This window comes from Schistocerca cancellata, chromosome 7, assembly GCF_023864275.1.
Source record: "Schistocerca cancellata isolate TAMUIC-IGC-003103 chromosome 7, iqSchCanc2.1, whole genome shotgun sequence".
NCBI classification, from domain to species: Eukaryota; Metazoa; Arthropoda; class Insecta; order Orthoptera; family Acrididae; genus Schistocerca; species Schistocerca cancellata.
The window spans coordinates 413,088,619-413,111,889 of NC_064632.1; the positions used below are offsets into that span (position 1 = coordinate 413,088,619).

Sequence of the window (23,271 nt, forward strand, 5' to 3'; positions counted from 1 at the left end):
TAGACGGAGCGATATTGAGTGTTCAATCAGTGTGCAATTGAAATTACTGTTCTTACCAAATACGTCGTTGCTCTGTGGTTATTAAATACTGTTGGCAAGATTACTACCTTTCGACAGAGCACTGTTGATATTCCTGTTGTTGTTAACAGCCACTGCTGAATGACACTTTGTTTAACAGCAAGTAACAAGAAGAGCCTTTCAATAGAACACCATTGAGTGTTCAATGAGCGCACAGTTGAAATTACTGTTATAACCAAATAGGTCGTTGCTCTGTGATTATTAATAACTTGGCAAGATTACTATCTTTTGACAGAGTGCTGTTGATATTTCCTGTTGTATTAATGTGCACCATTGAATCACAATTTGTTTAATGGCAAGCTACAAGAAGAGCCTTTTGACAGAGTGCCGTTGAGTGTTCAACCAGCGTACAGTTGAAAATACTGTTATTACCAAATGTTTTACAGGCGCTAGCAGTTATACTCTGTGCTTGTGACTTAGTTGATTACATAGTTTTAGTTTTTTAAAATAGATGTATATATATGTTGCTGTTTAAGCCCCTTTTATTTATGTGTGTGTGTTGAATCGCAACAGGTTGGCGACTGATTATTAGCGTTGTCAGCATAACATATTTCTAGTTATATTGCTGTTTAAACTCCCTTATTTCTAATGTATGTATATGCTGGGTTGCAGGAGGTCTGGTGACTAAGTATTACTGTTGTTAGTAACACCTGCTACTTGTTGCTGCAACGATTATGTTGTTGCAGTCCTTTATCTATGTCTGTTAATATTTAAAGGTAAAATAATTCTGGGCATTTAACAGTCTTACCCACAGCAGGTTTACCTGGTATTAATCCATCATTATTGAGAATTGTGCCCCTGGTTGTTTGATTGCGTAGTGACCAAAATTTTGATATATTCTTTTATATACATTCTTCTGAATTAAGGTTTTGGAAGAGAAGAAACATTGGTATTTATGATCATTGCAGGGCTAAAATTGGTTTCCAATGTTCCACACCCATCTGTGATCTTACACCCTGACCTTTGGCGTGTATTTGGGTTGAGAGAGTTGGCTATTCTGAGGTTCGCCACTTGCTACCTCTGTCGGAGCCTGTATTTCTCGATCCCCTGCAACTTGGCCTAGACCTCCCACTTCCATTCCTATTTAACAATAAATCCAGACTTGAGTAGGACCATATCAATGGAAGCAGAGCGTGGTTTTTTCTGGGTTACGAGCAGAGCGTGTCAGATTTTATAGGAGCATGGCCCCAAGGAACTATCCAGGGTTGTCATACTTAAAAATTGACCATTTGGGTTATGAGCTTGCCTGTGTCAGTGGTTTGGCAGGTCCATTCAGGATAGGATTTGCTTGCCTCAGATCCTTGTTCAGCCCACCTTTAAGTATTTTCATACTTCACTCCTAGGTGGACATTTAGGGATGACCAGAATGGCCGCCAAAATGTGCCAGCATGTCACCTGTACCATGATGTATAAGGATGTCTGTTGATTAGTTAGGCAATGTGAAGCCTGTAAAATCAGGAAATAACATTTGTCAGGGATTATTGCAATCCGACCAAGAGTTTACCCTCATGGATAAGGTCTTAATTGATCACATGGGAACCTTACCCAGGACCAAGAATGGGAACTGCTATATTTTGGTCATCATGGATACCTTTAGCTGCCTCATGTGGCTCCTACCTAGCAGGGAGATTATGACGCACAGCACCATTAACCATCTTACTAAAGTTTTCATCCTCTTTGGCCCCCCCTAAGACCCTGGTTAGTGACAATGCACCCTGCTTTATTTAAAAAGGATTTCGCAGGTTCTGCTTTAATAATGCCATCAAACATGTTACCACCACACTTTGCTATCCCCAGCCTCCATTTGTTGAGCTTATTAACCAGAACCTAAAGACAGCCTTAATTATTTATCATGCCAAAGCACAGGACAAGTGGAATTCGTCATTGCCGTGGCTCAATCTTGCTTTTTACACTGCTCAGGATGAGGGTTCTGGCACGACCCCCACCTTCCTCATGCTTGCTTATCCAATTAATACTCCCCTAGCCAATATGTGGACTATCAAAGACTTCTTACCAGCAAATATGGATCCACATCAAATTAAGCACAATTGGGAGAATGCTAGGTGCAATATTGAGTGAGCATAACTTTGGCAAGCTCAGCACTATAACATTGGTAGGGTCCCGGTCCGAATAAAGGTAGGGGATCAGGTTTTTGTGTGTAACTTTAATGCCCATGTGACCAGAGGATTACCTAGTGTTGGTAAGTTACCCCCCTCACCCCCCTTTATTGGTCCATGCCAGGTCCACAAGAGACTGGGTCCGCTCAACTTCCTGGTTAAAAACCTTGCTAACAATATGTTCATTTGAGTGCTTGTTAGTCAAATTAAGGCCTAAGCTGTCATGCTGCCATCCTTTGACATTCCCACTCGCCTCCCCCTAGCGTATGAGCAGTTGATGGCAGGTGGCCCACATGGATGGCCATGTTTTGCGAGCGGGATTGTATCATACGGTGAACTGTTTTGAGGTGGAAAGCCATGCCTAGTCGAGGTTTACAATTGCGACTCATTGGGAAGGGTGGTGAGGCGCTGTGCCTGGAGGAATGATGTTCTGCTGTTTATATTATTGAGTTCCTGGCTTCTTGTGGTAAGATTGCTCTTTCTTTATGTAGCCCCCCCCCCCCCCCCCCCCCCCGCTCCCCCCTAAAGAGAATGTGGTGGTTTAAACTGTGGCCATTGGTCTGTGAAACTGTGGCTGTTGGTATTTGAAGCTGCCTCAGGCAGACTAGACTCTTGGTTGCTAGTGTGCGCCAGTTGTTTGCTATTTATTTTGCTGTCCACAAGGTTGCACCAGTGAGATTGCCTCCTGGCAAAGTGACGTTCACCATTTGACAGTTTGAATCTGCCTATGGTCACATGTATGTATTAAACGCTAAATGGTATATTGTCAACTTGGTCAGCAAGTTTGCATCTTATGGATTTGTGTCATGGCTTTCTTGTAGTGTTCCCCGAATTTTCCTGTTGTTGTTAACAAGCACCATTGAATTACAATTTGTTTAATGTCAATCAACAAGAGGAGCATTTTGACAGAGCAACATTGAGTGTTCAATGAGCGTACAGTTGAAATTACTATTATAACGAAATATATCGTTGCTCTGTGGTTATTAAATACTGTTGACAAGATTACTACCTTTCGACAGAGTGCCATTGATATTCCTGTTGTTGCTAATATGCACCATTGAATGACAAATTGTTTAACAGCAAGCAACAAGAAGAGGCTTTCGACAGAACACCATTGAGTGCTCAATGGGATTACAGTTGAAATTACTGTTATAACCAAATACGTCATTGCTCTGTGATTATTAATAACTCAGCAAGATTACTATCTTTCAACAGAGCGCTGTTGATGTTTACTGTTGTATTAACATGCACCATTGATTAATAATTTATTTAATGGCAAGCTACAAGAACAGCCTTTCGACAGAGGACCGTTGAGTGTTCAATCAGCGTACGGTTGAAAATACTGTTAGTACCAAATGTTTTACAGCCACTTGCAGTTGTAATCGGTGCTTGTGACTTGGTTGAATATGTAGTTTTAGTTTTTTAAAATCTATATATGTTGTGGTTTAAGTCCCTTTTATTTATGTATATGTTGTGTCACAGCCGGTCTGGTGACTGATTATTAGCGTTGTCAGCAAGGTAACATAGTTCTAGTTATATATATATATTATATACTGCTGTTTTAACTCCCTTATTTTTAATGTTTGTATATGCTGGGTCGCAGGAGGTCTTTCGATTAAGTATTACTGTTGTTAGTAACACCTGCTACTTGTTGCTTCAACGATTACGTTGTTGTAGTCCTTTATCTACGATTGTTAATATTTAAAAGGCAAAATAATTCTGGGCATTTAATAGTCTTACCTGCAGCAGGTTTACATGGTAGCTTATGGCCATCAGATGCAGTATTCTGGACTTGTTGCTTGGTTGATTACATTTTTCTAGGGAAACATTCCACGTGGGCATCCAACCGTGGTCTTGCACCCTGTACCTTGGACACATATTTGGGTTGAGAGAGTTATCTATTCTGAGGTGCACCACTCACTATCTCTGTCGGAGCCTGTACTGCTCGATCCCCCGGAACTTGGCCTAGCTCTCCAACTCCCATTCCTACTTAATGATAAATCCAGACTCGAGTAGGACCATATCAGGAATGTTATGGGGTTGATATAAGGAAGTGTTGTGTCACCATTATTATTTGAAATGGTGATGGATTAAATTATGAGAGAGAAAAATGAAGCATATAGAGGAAAAGAGATGCTGTTATTGCCAATGGTATCATACGCGGAGAACTAACAGTAAGGATGTACAAGAACAACTGCACATATTACATGAAAAATCGAGAAATACAGCTTGAAATGCAGTCTGGAGAAAAAAATAAAACTATGCTGGTAACTAGAGGAGATAGAGAAGGGAAAGGACAAATTAATATTAAAAGGCAAGAAACTGAAACTAAGGACATCTTCAAATAGATAGAAAATGAGTTAATACAGAATACAAGGATGGGGCTACAAATCAGTAGAAGGGTGCAGCAGAACAATGCATTTTACTAGTATGTGAGGGGCTTAGTCTGGGGAAGAGAAGTGCTAAAGAAATGTAAGGAAGTGATGTACAAGACATGCTTTGCACTCATGCTGCCATACACATGGGAGACCTGGACAATGATCAGAAGAGAGGAGTGAGAAATGAAGAAGTTGTGAAGGAAACTGGCATAGAAACATTGAGTGACAGAACTGAGAAGAGTAGACTAAAATTGGGTGGATGTGTAAAGACTATGGAATATGGGGGAATTGCAAAATGAATGATGGAGACCAAGTTTGAAGGCAAGAGGAATGCCTGAAACAAGCTGGATTAATTCAGTTGAGACCAGTATAACAAGAAGGAATTGGGATAGGAACATAACCATTATACAAGAAGGCTGGTGGAAAGACAACAAAGAGTAAAGAAACAAAGCCTGATGGGGGATTACATTCAAATCTCCTGCTTTACAGTACCCAGAGACAAAGAGGTTTGACCTGTATGTTCTACAGCAGCTGCTTTACATGGTGACCTTGCTGTTCATTGCATAAAGTGTATCTGCAATGCATGCTTTCGTACCCATGATCCACAAACCCAGGCACACATCTGTGGAGCACTGCAGTCAGGTCGCCTAGTTGCAAAGGTATCCATTTCTCAGAGAAGTTGTTGGAGTCAGATGAAAATGATATGTGATGAACTGATATGATCCAGAAAATGTTCTTGATGCATGAGTTGTGCAGCTCTACCTTATACAGTGAACTGTGAAGTGGGCCATTTGAAAGTAATCTGATGTTCACCATCCAAACAGCACATTTCTGAATATGGGTTCCTTATCAGAACTTTATCTATCAATTCCCCTTGACATCCACTAGAATCCTGTAAAGGGAATTAAGAAACATCATGTATACAGCTGAGATCTTGGTAGTTATGGAAGGATAACATATTAAGGCAGGATAACATATGGAATACAAAAATTTCTAAAAATTATAATACTAACAGATTGCAGAAGTACATTACAAAAATTGGAATATTCCAACATCTAGACTCAAGCAAGTAAATATGTAAAAGATGTTTTGTGTGAAATATGGAATACAAAATCAAAGCATCAAGATATTAATTTGATATGTATTAATGGTCATGATGATAGGTAACACAACAAAAGCATGGACACATTAGCAAAGCATAGTGTTACAAAAGACCACTCTCAAGTCATTTCTTTACATTACACTGATTTTATTTCTTTAATCCAGAAATATGTTCATGAGAAATAGTTCAGCTACTGGTTCACTACACAGATGGACACAAGAAAATTTTATCTCCAAGCTCAACCTGTCATCCAGCGAAATAAACTTAAAATGAATTTTGGTATACTGCATTTTCCATTAGGACATGCCTACAACATGCACATCATCAAACCCATCTGTAATGGTTAATCTATACTACTCCCAGGAAGTATCTGAAATAGTGTATCTCAATCACATTATTCTGGTATGCAAAAAGGAGAGGAAAAAGTAAGAAAACTTTATAAACATAACTTGGAGAACAAAGATTTCCGACCCCGTGTCAGTATCTGATTTAATGCATGGAAACAGTTACACCATTTATAAAAATTTAGCTTCTCATTTGGCTCAGGTAAATGTCATTTTTTGAATTAACAAATAATCTAATACTATTCAAATGTCAACTCATGACAATGAATGTAAATGAACACTGAGCGTCATTGCTAATATGACACTATGTTTCAACAGATTTCAGTGTTCTTATACTTTACTTAATCATTCAACAGTGGTCTTAATTTAGGTTCACTGCATCAGTAATAGTTAAAGAGGCTGGCTGTACAGTTTGATTGACTGAGGTGAATAAATAAATAAATAATGATAACCATAGCTGCAGTAAAAATGTCTACAGGATGTATTTCCGTCTCATTCTGTTCTGCTATATCTTTTTTGGTGTGGGATCCTGGGTAGATTCCTTATTTAATCATGTCATTATATGTTTGCATCACTTTGAATTGAAAAGAAAATTCATTTTTTAAAAAAAAAAAGGAAAAGAATAATATTGGATTAGAAAAATGGACACTATGGTTGGCCAGTACTTACCTGGAAGAAATTAAATTCCAGTTCTGTTGATACATTTAAAAGGTAGGAAAATGATCTCATTTTCAGAACTTTTAGTTTATACTTCCAGGAAGAAAGAGGGGAAGGTTAGGAAGGAGGGGCAGGTGGCTTACACCCCAGTATGAAAGGGAGCCACCTGTTATGAGGAAAGGGCAAAAGATAAAGGGGGAGGTGCCAGAGAGAGGAGGAGGTCAAATATGTTCTTTTTTTATAATGAACTCAGACTGATTCTCAGTAATGTCTTAGGAAAAACTCATTAATGGTAAAAGCTGTTGCAACTGTTATATTAGTACATCTCTTTAGCTTAAATTTATGTGTGTTTATGTCTTTAATTCATCACATCATTTCTATTTATTTTTGGTAAATTATCACAGTTGGTAGTGAGCAAACAAATAATTAAACTATTCACAATATTAAAAATATTTTAAGAAATATGGATTTAATTTCATACATTGGTCATAAATACGCAGTTCTGTACTAATTTATCTATATTACACTCACAATGTATGAAGTTCAGCTTTCTAACTAAAATATTTATCTTAACACTCCACTAATAATATAATACATTCCTTTTGATTATAAAAAAGAGTACAACAAGATACCTGAAATGTCAGTCTCATGCAAATTCACAAATTCCAAGGAAAATCACAGACATTTAAAGGTAAACATGAATAAACAGAAAAAAAATGTAATTAATCATAACAGCTTAAGTGCTCAGCTGTACTCTAAATGAAGTAAGTTGCAGTACATATTTCTCACACTATCATTTAGAGTTAAGAAATGAAGTGAAGATCATAACTCTTAACATATAAGTACTGCCCTGAGACAGTGTCTGAGGCAGCCTTTCTACAACTGTGTAACAGGTACAGACTCTGTTGGCTTGAAACTAAAATTGTCATTTCCTTCATAATTATCTGTGTTTGTCAGATTTCCATTGGCAAGAGGATTTACACTTTGAGTTTTCTGATTAAGATCATTAGCATCATTGTCACATTGCAAAATAAAATTGCTATTAAGTGTTTCAGTAATTCTTCTTGGTTGTTGTCCTTCACCTAAAGAATCAGGGCTTAGGTACTGACTTTCAGTTTTTAATTTGTCGTCAGAGTCATCTGGATGAAAAGTGAATTCTTTGTTGAGAATCCCAGTAAGTTTTCTTGGCTGTGGACCATCAAGGAACTGTGATTTGTTCTTACTGGGCTGAAACTCAGGATTGTCTTCTATGCCAATCATATCAGAATCACCACTACTTTGGCTGTAAAAAAAGGATATGTCTCTATTAATTTAAAGTTTATAAATTTTGTATCACTGTAACAAGTAGGCAGAATTATTAAGAATTTACAAAAGATCTGCTACGATATTCTACAAAGTTTGTTAGATGTGATTTCACATCTTCATCTTATCATTCTCATCATTTCATCATCATCCAGGAAAGTGGCAAAATTGGACTGAGCACAGATTGGATAATTGTACGGGCGCTGATAACCACGCAGTTGAGCACCCCACAAACCAAACATCATCATCATCTCAGTCCAGAGACAGGTAGTGCTAAGCAAGAAGTGGCTAGCAACCACAAGAAGTGGCTAGCAACCACAGTTTAGTGAATAAACAGCCGCCTTTAGTGAATTAGCAGTCTAGTTAAAGGTTGATTAACTCTCTTCAGTAAATTGATTCCTTAGGATGGATAGGATGTGTGACTGCTGTGTACGGATGCAGGAGGAGCTGGCCACTGTTCGCGAATAGCTGAGCGTGTTGATGGCCGCGGTCAGCTGTCTTCAGGCTGCTGCCTCGGAGTGTAGCGGCAGTGGGGAGTCTGGTGCGTTGCAAGGTACACCCCAGGTGTTAAATGCTTCACCCACTGTCCCTGCTGTCAAGACATCTTCGCGGGTACTGGGCGCGGTTGGGCCACCCTCTCCCCAAGGGGAGTGGTGGGTTCAGCAGCGCACGCGGCGCAGGAGGCAGAGGGTCATTGTGGAGGCTGGCCGTGTGGCATCGCCCGCTCTGCCTGTGAGTGGACATGTGGCTGCTCCTTCAGCAACGTCTGAGCAGGCACACGGGGGGAGGGGTTTATTAGTTATTGGGAGCTCCAACGTTAGGCGGTTGATGGAGCCCCTTAGGGAAATAGCGGGAAGGTCGGGGAAGAAGGCCAGTGTTCACTCTGTCTGCTTGCCGGGGGGTCTCATCCGAGATGTGGTGGAGGCCCTACCGGCGGCGATAGAGAGCACTGGGTGCACCTGACTGCAAATTGTTGCTCATGTCGGCACCAATGACTCCTGCCGTCTGGGTTCAGAGGTCATCCTCAGTTCGTACAGGCGGCTGGCGGAATTGGTGAAGGCGGAAAGCCTCGCTCGCGGGGTGAAATCAGAGCTAACTATTTGTAGCATCATTCCCAGAACCGATCGCGGTCCTCTGGTTTGGAACCGAGTGGAAGGCTTAAACCAGAGGCTCAGACGATTCTGCGGAGATCTGGGGTGCAAATTTCTCGACCTCCGCTATCGGGTGGAGAAATGTAGGGTCCCCCTGAACAGGTCAGGCGTGCACTACACGCCGGAAGCGGCTACAAGGGTAGCGGAGTACGTGTGGAGTGCACATGGGGGTTTTTTAGGTTAGAGAATCCCCTCCCTAGGCCCGACAAGACGCCTCCTGAGACGCGGCAAGGTAGGAGTAGGCAAAATGCAACAGGGAATAACAATATTAATGTGCTAATAGTAAACTGCAGGAGCGCCTACAGAAAGGTCCCAGAACTGCTCTCATTAATAAACGGTCACAACGCCCATATAGTACTAGGGACAGAAAGTTGGCTGAACCAGACGTAAACAGTAATGAAATCCTAAACTCAGATTGGAATGTATACCGCAGAGACAGGCTGGACAGTGAAGGGGGAGGCGTCTTTATAGTGATAAGAAGAGCAATAGTATCAAAGGAAATTGACGGAGATCCGAAATGTGAAATGATTTGGGTGAAGGTCACGGTTGAAGCAGGCTCAGACATGGTAATTGGATGTCTCTATAGGCCCCCTGGCTCAGCAGCTGTTGTGGCTGAGCACCTGAAGGATAATTTGGAAAATATTTTGAGTAGATTTCCCCATCTTGTTATAGTTCTGGGTGGAGATTTTAATTTGCTGGATATAGACTGGGAGACTCAGACGTTCGTAACAGGTGGCAGGGACAAAGAATCCAGTGAAATTTTTTTAAGTGCTTTATCTGAAAACTACCTTGAGCAGTTAAACAGAGAACCGACTTGTGGTGATAACATATTAGAACTTCTGGTGACAAACAGACTCGAACTATTTGAAAAAGTTAACGCAGAACAGGGAATCAGCGATCATAAAGCGGTTACGGCATCGATGATTTCAGCCGTAAATAGGAATATTAAAAAGGGTAGGAAGATTTTTCTGTTTAGAAAAAGTGAGAAAAAGCAGATTTCAGAGTACCTGTTGGCTCAACACAAAAGTTTTGTCTCAAGTACAGATAGTGTTGAGGATCAGTGGACAAAGTTCAAAACCATCGTACATAATGCGTTAGATGAAAAAGAGATGGAAAAGAGCCACCGTGGTACAACAACCGAGTTAGAAAACTACTGCGGAAGCAAAGGGAACTTCACAGCAAACATAAACATAGCCAAAGCCTTGCAAAAATTATGCGAAGCGAAATGTAGTTTGAGGAGGGCTATGCGAGAGGCGTTCAATGAATTCGAAAGTAAAGTTCTATGTACTGACTTGGCAGAAAATCCTAAGAAATTTTGGTCTCATGTCAAGGCGGTAGGTGGATCAAAACAAAATGTCCAGACACTCTGTGACCAAAGTGGTACTGAAACAGAGGATGACAGTCTAAAAGCCGAAATACTAAATGTCTTTTTCCAAAGTTGTTTCACAGAGGAGGATTGCACTGTAGTTCCTTCTCTAGATTGTTGCACAGATGACAAAATGGTAGATATCGAAATAGACGACAGAGGGATAGAGAAACAATTAAAATCGCTCAAAAGAGGAAAGGCCTCTGGACCTGATGGGATACCAGTTCAATTTTACACAGAGTACGTGAAGGAACTTGCCCCCCTTCTTGCAGCGGTGTACCGTAGGTCTCTAGAAGAGCGTAGCGTTCCAAAGGATTGGAAAAGGGCACAGGTCATCCCCATTTTCAAGAAGGGACGTCGAACAGATGTGCAGAACTATAGACTTATATCTCTAACATCGATCAGTTGTAGAGTTTTGGAACACATATTGTGTTCGAGTATAATGACTTTTCTGGAGACTAGAAATCTACTCTGTAGGAATCAGCATGGGTTTTGAAAAAGACGGTCATGTGAAACCCAGCTCGCGCTATTTGTCCACGAGACTCAGAGGGTAGATGCCGTGTTTCTTGACTTCCGCAAGGCATTCGATACAGTTCCCCACAGTCGTTTAATGAACAAAGTAAGAGCATATGGACTATCAGACCAATTGTGTGATTGGATTGAGGAGTTCCTAGATAACAGGACGCAGCATGTCATTCTCAATGGAGAGAAGTCCTCCGAAGTAAGAGTGATTTCAGGTGTGCCGCAGGGGAGTGTCATAGGACCGTTGCTATTCACAATATACATAAATGACCTGGTGGATGACATCAGAAGTTCACTGAGGCTTTTTGCAGATGATGCTGTGGTGTATCGAGAGGTTGTAACAATGGAAAATTGTACTGAAATGCAGGAGGATCTGCAGCGAATTGACGCATGGTGCAGGGAATGGCAATTGAATCTCAATGTAGACAAGTGTAATGTGCTTCGAATACACAGAAAAATAGATCCTTTATCATTTAGCTACAAAATAGCAGGTCAGCAACTGGAAGCAGTTAATACCATAAATTATCTGGGAGTACGCATTAGGAGTGATTTAAAATGGAATGATCATATAATGTTGATTGCCAGTAAAGCAGATGCCAGACTGAGATTCAATGGAAGAATCCTAAGGAAATGCAATCCAAAAACAAAGGAAGTAGGTTACAGTACGCTTATTCGCCCACTGCTTGAATACTGCTCAGCAGTGTGGGATCCGTACCAGATAGGGTTGATAGAAGATATAGAGAAGATCCAACGGAGAGCAGCGCGCTTCGTTACAGGATCATTTAGTAATCGCGAAAGCGTTACGGAGATGATAGATAAACTCCAGTGGAAGACTCTGCAGGAAAGATGCTCAGTAGCTCGGTACGGGCTTTTGTCAAAGTTTCGAGAACATACCTTCACCGAAGAGTCAAGCAGTATATTGCTCCCTCCTACGTATATCTCGCGAAGAGACCATGAGGATAAAATCAGAGAGATTAGAGCCCACACAGAGGCATACCGACAATCCTTCTTTCCATGAACAATACGAGACTATAATAGAAGGGAGAACTGATAGAGGTACTCAAGGTACCCTCCGCCACACACCGTCAGGTGGCTTGCGGAGTATGGATGTAGATGTACATGCAGATACAAAAGTTATGGAAATGTGCAATCTTTTGGAGCCAGTGGCTCCTTCTTCTGGCAGAAATCTTGAAGAGAAAGGGAGAGGGATGAAGGAAAAAGACTGACAAGGTTTGGGAAATGGGAAGAGTTACAGAAAAGTCACTGAGAACACTTGTTGAGGGACATTTTCTGGATGGGATGAGAAGGAAAGACCAAATGTTGGGAACTGCACTGGAGAAGATTTGAAAACCTGAGAGCTTAAAGGTGAATGATTGGATAGTAAGCAAAACAGATTATTGACAAAACATCATGAAAGAATTAACAGAAGCACAAAGCTAAGTGCATTACACATGGTAGATAGGTGGTGGGAGGGTGGGGTTGGGGAGAGAATAGACAGGTATGAGAATAAAAGATATAGAAAAGTAAAAGAGAGTGAAGAAAAGGAATAACTACTGAAAAGAAATGTTGAGATTGAAGAAATTAACACAAATTTAGGTCCAGTGCATGACAAGAGGCAAGGATGTGTTGTACCACAAGTTCCCATCTCTTGAGTTTTCAGAAACTGATATTGTAATGTCAGGAGGGGGGTTGGGGGGCAGACTTTCATGTTGTAGAGCATGCTCTGGCACAGGATATTGTGTGCTGTTGGTGTATAACTGTGCCCGTTCATCCTAACTGATAACTTGGTGGTAGTCATACCTACATAGAAGGCCAAACAGTGTTTACATAACAACTGGTATGAGATGTGTTGGATCTTCCTTTGACAGTATGTTTGCTAGTTACAAGGCTGGTATATGTGGTGGTAGGAGGGTGCTTAGGGCAAGTCTGACAGCATGGGCAGTCACAGGGGTAGGTGCCAGAGCATAGAGAAATGGGTGCGGAAGGAGCATAGGGTCTGACAAGGATATTATGGTGATATGTGTGTGAGTGGAGGGGAGGAAGGAGGGCAACAAAAAACTATTCTCTAGTTGTGATGGGCAAAATGTCAGATGGAATGGACTTCATTTCAGAGCAAGATTTTAGAAGGTCACAGTCCTGTTGAAGTAGCTGATTAATACATTTAAGACCAGGCCAGTACTGACTGACAAGGGGTGCACTCCTAAAGCCATTTTTTTGAGGATTCATCAGTACCAAGGTTGGATCTGATAGCCCAAGAAAAGTGCTTTTAAATTAGGTTAGTAGGGTAATTATGTCCAGTGAAGGCTAAAGTGAAAATTGTGGAATATTGCTCTAATGAGTGTGCATCTGAAAAAATACCTTTGCCTCAATGCTAAGGCTGTACGGGAGGGAATGTTTGACCTGGAAAGGATGACAAAATGGAAGTACTATTATTTAATTGCAGGTTTAATGTGAACAGAAGTGTGTAGCTGAGCCTTGGTGAGGATGAGGTAAACATCAAGGAAAGTGGCATGTGATTCAGAACAGGACCATGCAAAATTTAACTGTGGGAATGTATTTAGAGGTTTCAAAAATTTTAACTGGTCAGTCTCACTATGTGTTTATATGGCAAAAATGTTATTCAAGCAACCCATGAAATCATTGGCATAGAAAGGAGTCATCTTGGTTGTCAAGGTTGCACTACCAATCTGTATGTCTGCCCCACAAAGGTAAAGTAGTAGTTCATAAGTATAAGGAAAGCAGGAAAGATGTCATAGGTCTGGAATCAAGTGGACACTGATTGACATAATTTTCAGCAGCAGACAGATCATGTACAAGGGGAATGTTGTTATAGAGGGAGGTGTCATCAATCCTGATACTCAAGGTGTGTGGTAGGAGTGGGACTAGCACAAACTGTAGATAATCTAGGAAATGGTTGGTGTCTTTCATATACGAAGGGAGTCTTTGTTCTACAGGTTTCATGTGTTCAGCTATGGCATTCAGTGGGTGCCTTGAAGACAACAGTTTTGGAATGGCTGGAATGATTGGCTTTGCACAATGCTCTGTCAGTAATTTCTGACTTTTTATTGCCCTACTTCCACCTTGAAGGTCTCAGGTTTTCAAATCTCATCCAGTACAGTCCTCAACAGTCAGTCTTTCATCTCCTCAACAGTCAGTCTTTCCTTCTCACCCGGTCCCATAAGTTTCCCCGACCAGGGTTGCGGGCAACTTTTCAGTAACTCTCCCCATTTCCTCAACTTTTCCAGTCCTTTTTCTTCATCCCTGTTCCATTCCCTTCTACCTTTCTTTAGGAAAAGGAGCTACTGGCTCTGAAAGCTTGCAGAATTGCGTAACTTTTATATGTATTTTCTCCTGCTTTTGCTTGGTGAGTAGATTTTTTATCTACCTAGTCATGTTATATTTTCAAAAACTGATTAATTTTAATATATAGGAATGTACCTTCCATCACACTATGGAAGATTATCAATGATGTTTTGTAAGGAACATACTCAAAGCCTCTATGAAACTGTAGATAGTGTACGCTAAACATTTTGCAGTTCTGTACTCACAGTATTCCCTCAATAAATCTGCATAATGCTTTCTGTGTAGAGAACCCTTTGCAAAGGCCAAACTATAAAGAGCACATTGCGCTTTTTTGTGGGAAGTGAGCACTGGTCTTTTTACAAGCAATCTAGGCAAATTTTTATGACAAAAGCTGACTCAAAAGATGAGCTGATATTTATGTGATATGCTTGTAGCATCTGTTGTGAACTGGTTACACTACTAAATATGTGTGTCACTCACCCAGGATATATATGTTTTTAGTACATCCTTTGATACATCAGTTTACCCAGAAGAACAGGTGCTTTTTGGGAAGAATTTAATGATCCTTATTACATTATTAGTAATTCTACTTTCTGAGAAACTCTAGCTACAATTTCCATAGTGAGCTTAGTATATTTTGCTTGCATTTTACAGTTGCTGTAAGAACAGATTCAGTGATTTCTATGTAAGCTAATTTCATGTTTATTAGAACTATCATTAACACGCAAATAAAATACTCCTGCTGTTGTGATTTTCTCTCCCTAGTTGACTCTTGTATTATGTTAGTTCACATGATTACAACTTAATGTTTGGAAATTCCCTGTGTACTGTATTATACACAAATGTTGGCCTACCTAATAGAACAACAGTTCAGATGCATACAGACACACACACACAGATTATATTCCATAAATCCTATCTAAAAGACAAGTATAATCCCTGAGAAAGCCCATCTAAAAAAGAAATGGGCTTTTAGGAAACATATACAACCCTATTTACAAAAACACATAATTTAAATGCAGTGATTAATATTTGATTTAGTCTACTGTCGTTTACACAAAATTCTCATACTTTGGAAAATATATTTTTATTTTACATGATACTCTCCTTTAGAACACATTAATATACCTAGCATCATCTTAATTTCCAAGTATACATTAGTACCATAAGTATTACCACAGACACTGATTTAGGTACATTCAAGTGAAGTTATGTGAATTTATTATATTAGCATATAATGTTAGTCTTTACTTCAAGTACAAGTGAAGTTCTACAACTCTTATGAATTAAGCTACATAGACAAGCTAACAATTATAAAAATTCAGTTTGTTTGCTCAAGGTGAAAATGTTGACCAGAGAGGAGTTTCAAATGTTGTAGTAGTAGTAGTAGTAGTAGTAGTAGTAGGGACAGAGAGAGAGAGAGAGAGAGAGAGAGAGAGAGAGAGAGAGAGAAAGGGCAGCCATTGAGAGCACACACAAGGATGTGGATGGATGGTCAAATACTTCTCTGGTCAACTGCTGCAAAAATATTTTGTGCTGATGTGTATGAATACAAGAATTATAGTGGATTAGCCACAGTTACCCCACACCCCTTGCCTACCGTAGTTTTTGCTGTGTGTTACAGTAACTGTGATCCTGGACAATGAGGAGAATGTTTGTTCCATCCAAGAAAACCTTGGATATTACTTTCCAAACAAGTAAAATCTGGATGGATTTGGTTTTGCACAAAGACCTAAGTGACACAGTTGTGATGACTGCTTGTTTTCTGGGACAAAGTAGGCGTCCTACATGTCATCTCAATCAAAATTATGCCTCAGATGTTAAGTCCCATAGTGCTTCGAGCCATTTTTTAACTATTTTTTGTTTATTATTGTTGTCATTAGAGCATACCTGACATTGTCATAATCAATAACTGCTTCTGTTCTCCACATAGGATTTGACCCTTCTACTGCATGTTTGTTGGTATTAGGTACAGCAACTCCAACACGATTCAAGCCAGAATTTTGGGATCCAAATTTTAATTCTTGGAGAGCCTCTAAGCGACGTTTCAATCTGAAATACAGAGTTCAAATACTTTAAGAAAGTACATTACTTTTAAAATTCGTGAAGGTTTGCCAAACAGAAAACATTATCAATGGAAATATGTGTTACGGTCTCCAATGAAAGAAAAGATGGAACACAGAAGAAAATACTCGTAATATATGGGTCACAGATTTACAATGATTTTTTGGATGAAAAACATCATTATGTATAAAACCATAAGCTTTTTTACAAGATGGGAGAGAGATGGGGAGAGGGAGAGAGGGAGAGAGAGAGAGAGAGAGAGAGAGAAATAGAGGGGGGGGGGGAGGAATGGGGGGAGGAGAGGGTAGGAGGGATCGAGGATGACAGAGAGGAAGAAGGAGATATTTATGTTAGGCAAAATGGTTTAAAATTTAAATAAAATATCTGGTATAAGCTGTTAACAATATATGTAAACACAAAGAATTTGAGATGCATTTTATTCTTCAATAAGAAAAAAGAAAGGCTGTTATAGCCAGGTCATTTCACATTGATAACTATCAGCTGCTAAGAATGAGATAATCTTCTTTTGAAAACAATTTCTTACAAAATAAGTTTATCAAGAAACAAACAATTAATTTATGGATCTTGTGGTTTGTTACCATTAGGAACATGATAGGAACTAACCATATTACCTCTGATGGTCCAGTTATGTGAGTTGAGTGGTGAAAGGGGAGGGGGGAGTGCAGACTGGATATAGAGTGCAGACTAGATATGAGAGTGTTATGGTGAGGATGTATAAGGGCTACATATCTAGAATGAGATTTGCACTCTGCAGCGGAGTGTGCACTGATATGAAACTTTCTGGCAGATTAAAATTGTGTGCCGGACCGAGACTCAAACTCGGGAGCTTTGCCTTTTTCAGGAAAGTGCTCTACCAACTGAGCTACCTATCATGACTCATGACCCATCCTCACAACATTAATTCCACCAGTACCTCGTCTCCTACCTTCCAAGCTTCACAGAAGTTCTTCTGTGAACCACACAGAACTAGCACTCCTGGAAGAAAGGGTATCGTAGAGACATAGCTTAGCCACAACCTGGGGGATGTTTCCAGAATTTCAGTTGGTAGAGCACTTTCCCATGAAAGGCAAAGGTCCTGAGTTCGAGTCTCAGTCCAGCACATAGTTATAATCTGCCAGGAAGTTTCATATAAGGGCTATGTACACTTACAAGTGATAGTTCTTTTTTATTTTCTTTTTATTTGTATATCAATAAAGTTCCCATTGGTGGTAGGATGATGACAAAGGACAAGCAACATAATTCTGTTTAATTCTGTTGAAATGTAAGAAAAGTATGCTGCTGACTGCCAACATTGAACTATAAAGGAGCAGTGTTACAGCTGCCTGAATTCATAGTAGTTCATTGTGAGGCACAATGCATGGACAAAACTTATGCTAGCATATAGAGCTGATGGTCAAGAGCATGAGTATACCAGATTATAAAATGAAGTTGCACATTAATCTTGAGGACATATAAGTTATCTAGAATTTCAGTGTGAAAGATCTTATTGGTATCTCAAGGCAAACAGTCTCTTGAGCTTTATTGTGCATCATTATGGGGCACTGGATCATAAATAAATTAATAAAATAATCTTTGTTTGCTGAATGTTAGAGTTCTTTTGTTCAAATCTGAACTACCAAAAGCATTATGGAACAGTCATTGGCCTGACATGAAACAATAAGAGACATAATACTATGGAAACATAGAAGACAGGAATATTCATATATCATAAAGTTGGAACAGGAATGCAGCCTGTAACAGTTTCAGAAAAGTAGTCAGATCACCACAACAAAGCTACAGCAAGTGTATTTCTAAATTCAACAGCACTTGTGAAGGTACAAACTTTATGCATGTGTCTCAGTATATAATTTATCCTGTTTTAATAGTTGAGTTACCATTCGATATTTTACATGGAACAAGTTGTAAGAGTATTTTCTTCTTCTTCTTCTTCTTCTTCTTCTATGGTGATTCACCCCAGGAGTTACCCTTTCTGACCTCCACAGGCTTCATTTGTTCCAGTCACCAGTCCTAAATTTCTGTCTTCCATCACTTCCTGTGGGGATTTGCCTTTCCTCTCCTTCTTGCAGGTGGCTCTCACTTTAAACTTTTCCTTGACCACCTATGGTTGAAATTCTCTGTACATATTCCCTTGTTAATTGCAGATGTCTTCTCTTATAATTGTGCCTCACAATGAACTACTATGAATTCAGACAGCTGTAACACTGCTCCTTTATAGCTCATTGTTCCATAGTATTACCACTGTCCTAATTTTATTTCTAGCTTTCCTTGTCTGTGGCTACATCTCAACTCTGTACAGAATTATTTTCTCCACAAAAGCATGAAATATTCTTTTCTTAATGTCCCACTGAATATTATTATTCCATATTATCCCATGCAAAACTTTATCAGTTCTCTTCCCCATTGTTATTCTGGAAGTAATGTCCTTGTCTCTTGTAATGGAATTATCCATTATTGTTTCCAAATATTTGTATTCAGAGTATTTTATTTCTCCTTCCTCTGCCTCAATTTCCACAGAGTCAGTCCTGTCCCATATACATGCACTCTGCCTTGTCCAGATATATTCCCAAACCCAGTTTGTTATACCCCTCCTTAAGCTTTCTCAGCCACGTATTCCATATCATCTTCATTATGAGAGAAAATTGACTGGTCACCTGCAAATAAAAGAGAATGAAGAGCATTGTCACCATCTTTATTCCCATGTCTGAGCATTTCCTATACCAGCCATCCAGTGCTTCTTCCAAATAAATGTCAAACAAAACAGGTGACAGTCCACAACCTTATTTCAGAACTTCATCAAGGGAAATACTTTGGGTAACCTAGTTTTCATTTGTGTCTCATTAACCCTCCTCATTGCTTCCCATTCTAGGGACATTTTAGTAGACTTTCTGCATGGCCACAGAGTCATATATACACTTTTATTTTTATTTCTATATTTTTCCAATAATTGTTGACACAGTGAATGTTATAAAGACAGGATGGTCCTTGCCTAAAACCACTTTGCTCTTCACTAAAATCTGACACATCATTTTCTATTTTCTTACTGATAAAACTAGAAAAAACCTAGCGGTTGCTGGGATAACATCTATTCCTCTATAATTTGTACATACCCTCTAGCTGTTCTACATCTACATTTATACTCCGCAAGCCACCCAACGGTGTGTGGCGGAGGGCACTTTACGTGCCACTGTCATTATCTCCCTTTCCTGTTCCAGTCGCGTATGGTTCGCGGGAAGAACGACTGTCTGAAAGCCTCTGTGCGCGCTCTAATCTCTCTAATTTTACATTCGTGATCTCCTCGGGAGGTATAAGTAGGGTGAAGCAATATATTCGATACCTCATCCAGAAACGCACCCTCTCGAAACCTGGCGAGCAAGCTACACCGCGATGCAGAGCGCCTCTCTTGCAGAGTCTGCCACTTGAGTTTGTTAAACATCTCCGTAACGCTATCACGGTTACCAAATAACCCTGTGACGAAACGCGCCGCTCTTCTTTGGATCTTCTCTATCTCCTCCGTCAACCCGATCTGGTACGGATCCCACACTGATGAGCAATACTCAAGTATAGGTCGAACGAGTGTTTTGTAAGCCACCTCCTTTGTTGATGGACTACATTTTCTAAGGACTCTCCCAATGAATCTCAACCTGGTACCCGCCTTACCAACAATTAATTTTATATGATCATTCCACTTCAAATCGTTCCGCACGCATACTCCCAGATATTTTACAGAAGTAACTGCTACCAGTGTTTGTTCCGCTATCATATAATCATACAATAAAGGATCCTTCTTTCTATGTATTCGCAATACATTACATTTGTCTATGTTAAGGGTCAGTTGCCACTCCCTGCACCAAGTGCCTATCCGCTGCAGATCTTCCTGCATTTCGCTACAATTTTCTAATGCTGCAACTTCTCTGTATACTACAGCATCATCCGCGAAAAGCCGCATGGAACTTCCGACACTATCTACTAGGTCATTTATATATATTGTGAAAAGCAATGGTCCCATAACACTCCCCTGTGGCACGCCAGAGGTTACTTTAACGTCTGTAGATGTCTCTCCATTGAGAACAACATGCTGTGTTCTGTTTGCTAAAAACTCTTCAATCCAGCCACACAGCTGGTCTGATATTCCGTAGGCTCTTACTTTGTTTATCAGACGACAGTGCGGAACTGTATCGAACGCCTTCCGGAAGTCAAGGAAAATGGCATCTACCTGGGAGCCTGTATCTAATATTTTCTGGGTTTCATGAACAAATAATGCGAGTTGGGTTTCACACGATCGCTGTTTCCGGAATCCATGTTGATTCCTACATAGTAGATTCTGAGTTTCCAAAAACGACATGATACTCGAGCAAAAGACATGTTCTAAAATTCTACAACAGATCGACGTCAGAGAGATAGGTCTATAGTTTTGCGCATCTGCTCGACGACCCTTCTTGAAGACTGGGACTACCTGTGCTCTTTTCCAATCATTTGGAACCTTCTGTTCCTCTAGAGACTTGCGGTACACGGCTGTTAGAAGGGGGGCAAGTTCTTTCTGGGATAACATGTATTTCTCTACAATTTTTACATACCCTCTTGTCATCTTTTTTTATAAATCAACATATGACAAATTTCATTCCTTAGGGGATCTTCTCTCTCCTCTACTTTCCCAAAAAGTTTCTGTTGAAAATTTATTGTTAAACTTCCTCCACACCTCATAAGTTACATTCATATACTTCCTGGTCCTGGAGTCCTATCTACTTTTCTTTAGACATTGCTGCCTCCATATCTTCCTCTGTTATTTCTATATGTTTTCTTCTAAGATCCTAACTTCTTCTTCTCCATTGTAGTTCAACTTATTTAGGTGCAATAACATTGAATGATGTCCTATTCATTCTTGAGTGAGAATTTTTCTTACAATGTCCTTACTCTCATGTTACTTCTCACTTTTTAAATAACCTCCTATGCTTCATTAGACTTATTTCATACTATTGTCCCATCCATATTCCTGCATAGACTGTCCTGATGTTCATTCCTCTCCATCCTGGCACTCATTTTAGCCTGTTGTCTGATCTCGATATATAAGTCTCTTGATTATGACATCTTATCACTTACACATTCCATATATGTTCTTTTCTTTTCATGAATCATGTCTTCCAGCTCACTGGAAAACTCATCTACATATTTCTTCTTCTTTTCAGCCTATCCAAGGGCTGTTCTTGCTGCTTCCAAAACACTTTCTTTCTGGCATTTGTACGTAGTTATGATGTCTTCCATCCTTCCTGTGTTAAGTTTATTCTGGAGCCTACTTAAGTATAGCATTTTGATGCTATATTGTCCAAGAAGGTCTGTCTAAAACTTCACTTCTGTAACTTCACCCTCTATTCTTATGCTAGGTGGTCTTGCCTTGTTGTAGCATGTTTTCCCCACTATCAGTATTTTTTAAAGTGCTGAATAAATTCCTTGCTGTTAGACCCTGTATACAGTCAATTAGAGTTGAGCACAGATCAGAAAGAGAGAGAGAATGAGAGAGTTGGTGGACAGGCATTTTAAAGTGTGTCAAAGAAATAGAATGTATACACCTTAGATAACTGTTCTACTAATGACGCAGAAACCCATAAATCACCATAGACTGTGTACTCTTTGTACTTGTTAGATTCTGACCATATTTTGTTGACCTCATTTTTATTCACAAGGTGATTAGGATATTAATTAAGATGTTTGCATAATTTATCAAAATTCTTGATATGGTGTTTATACTCACAAATAAAATGGTCCCACAAATGACAGCCCTTAAATAGTCAGACGTCACCCTGACTAGTCTGTCTGTGACCAGAAAATAGCTGCATAGCATCTTTGAGAGTCCCAGTTGAGTGAGTAAACAATGAACACTTTATTGAGTCTGCTGTGTGTAACCAGTCTACACAAATATGAATATCAGCATCCATGAACACTCGGTAATGTTGGTTTTCTTTACCACAAACTCAGAATTTTTTTTCCTGAACTGCTTTGTGTTTGGTAGGATGGTTGGAGAATAATTGCCATTGGAATGATTGATTGTTGCAAGTGGTGACTTTGCCTAAGTGAAACACTGCTTTGTGCTTTTCTATGACACTTTACTTACTGCAAGGCAGTATGTGTATTGTGAGTCACAGCATAAATCTGGACTGCATTTTGTGTTCCATGTAATCTCTTGCTTTTGTGACTTGTTAGAGTTACTACTGATTTGTGGGCAGTGTTTCTATAAAATTGCAATTCATTTAATGAATTCTAATACTGGACTCTTGTTTGTTTGTGAGTGCTGAGCTGGTTTGAGCCCTATTAATCATATGAGATTGAGAAACTGGTCATCAACCAAATAACAGGTCATTAAAGATAATAAATGTGTGAAAAATTTAAACCAAAATTGTGGTGTTGTCCACATTATTGAGCAAATACGTTCCAGTATTCATTAAGCTTTTCAGCTTCACAACTACAGACTGATGTGATACTGAAGAGGCAATGGATAAGAGGTTATGAAAACCAGATTAATCACCTTACTATGTTAACAAATGCTTTATTTTGTGATATGCATTGCTCATTTTCTGTTTTCTTACTTTGCAGTGAGCCAAAAGACTAATCCTGGACTGTGATGGATGTCAAGTATGCTCCTCACAACAGAATAAGGGGTCAGTGATCTCTGTGACTATTACTTCAGTTCGGGTTTTCCAGGAGCACAAAACATGGATGCGTATTGCCAGCTATGAGAGATGGAGGTGGGTGTTTCCCCATAAACCCCTCTCAGCTCAGACTGAAGTTTGCTAGTTGACAATTGCATGAACCAAAAATTTGCTTACATTGTTCTCCATCAAAGCATTACAATAGAGATTTATGGAAATTGGTTG

General features: G+C 39.7%; 1 protein-coding gene across 2 annotated transcripts in view; it reads right to left on the bottom strand.

Moving 5' to 3' along the window:
• Positions 1–6,806: 6,806 nt before the first annotated feature.
• Positions 6,807–23,271, bottom strand: part of LOC126092315 (cadherin-23-like) — a 517,289-nt gene continuing 500,824 nt past the window's right edge. For both annotated transcript variants that reach the window (XM_049907844.1, XM_049907845.1), the window contains exons 32-33: positions 16,211–16,372; positions 6,807–7,958 (exon numbers count right to left, since the gene is read on the bottom strand). In XM_049907844.1, the coding sequence (XP_049763801.1) occupies positions 7,553–7,958; positions 16,211–16,372 (568 nt within the window). In that variant the 3' untranslated portion in view covers positions 6,807–7,552. The remainder of the gene's footprint in view (positions 7,959–16,210; positions 16,373–23,271) is intronic.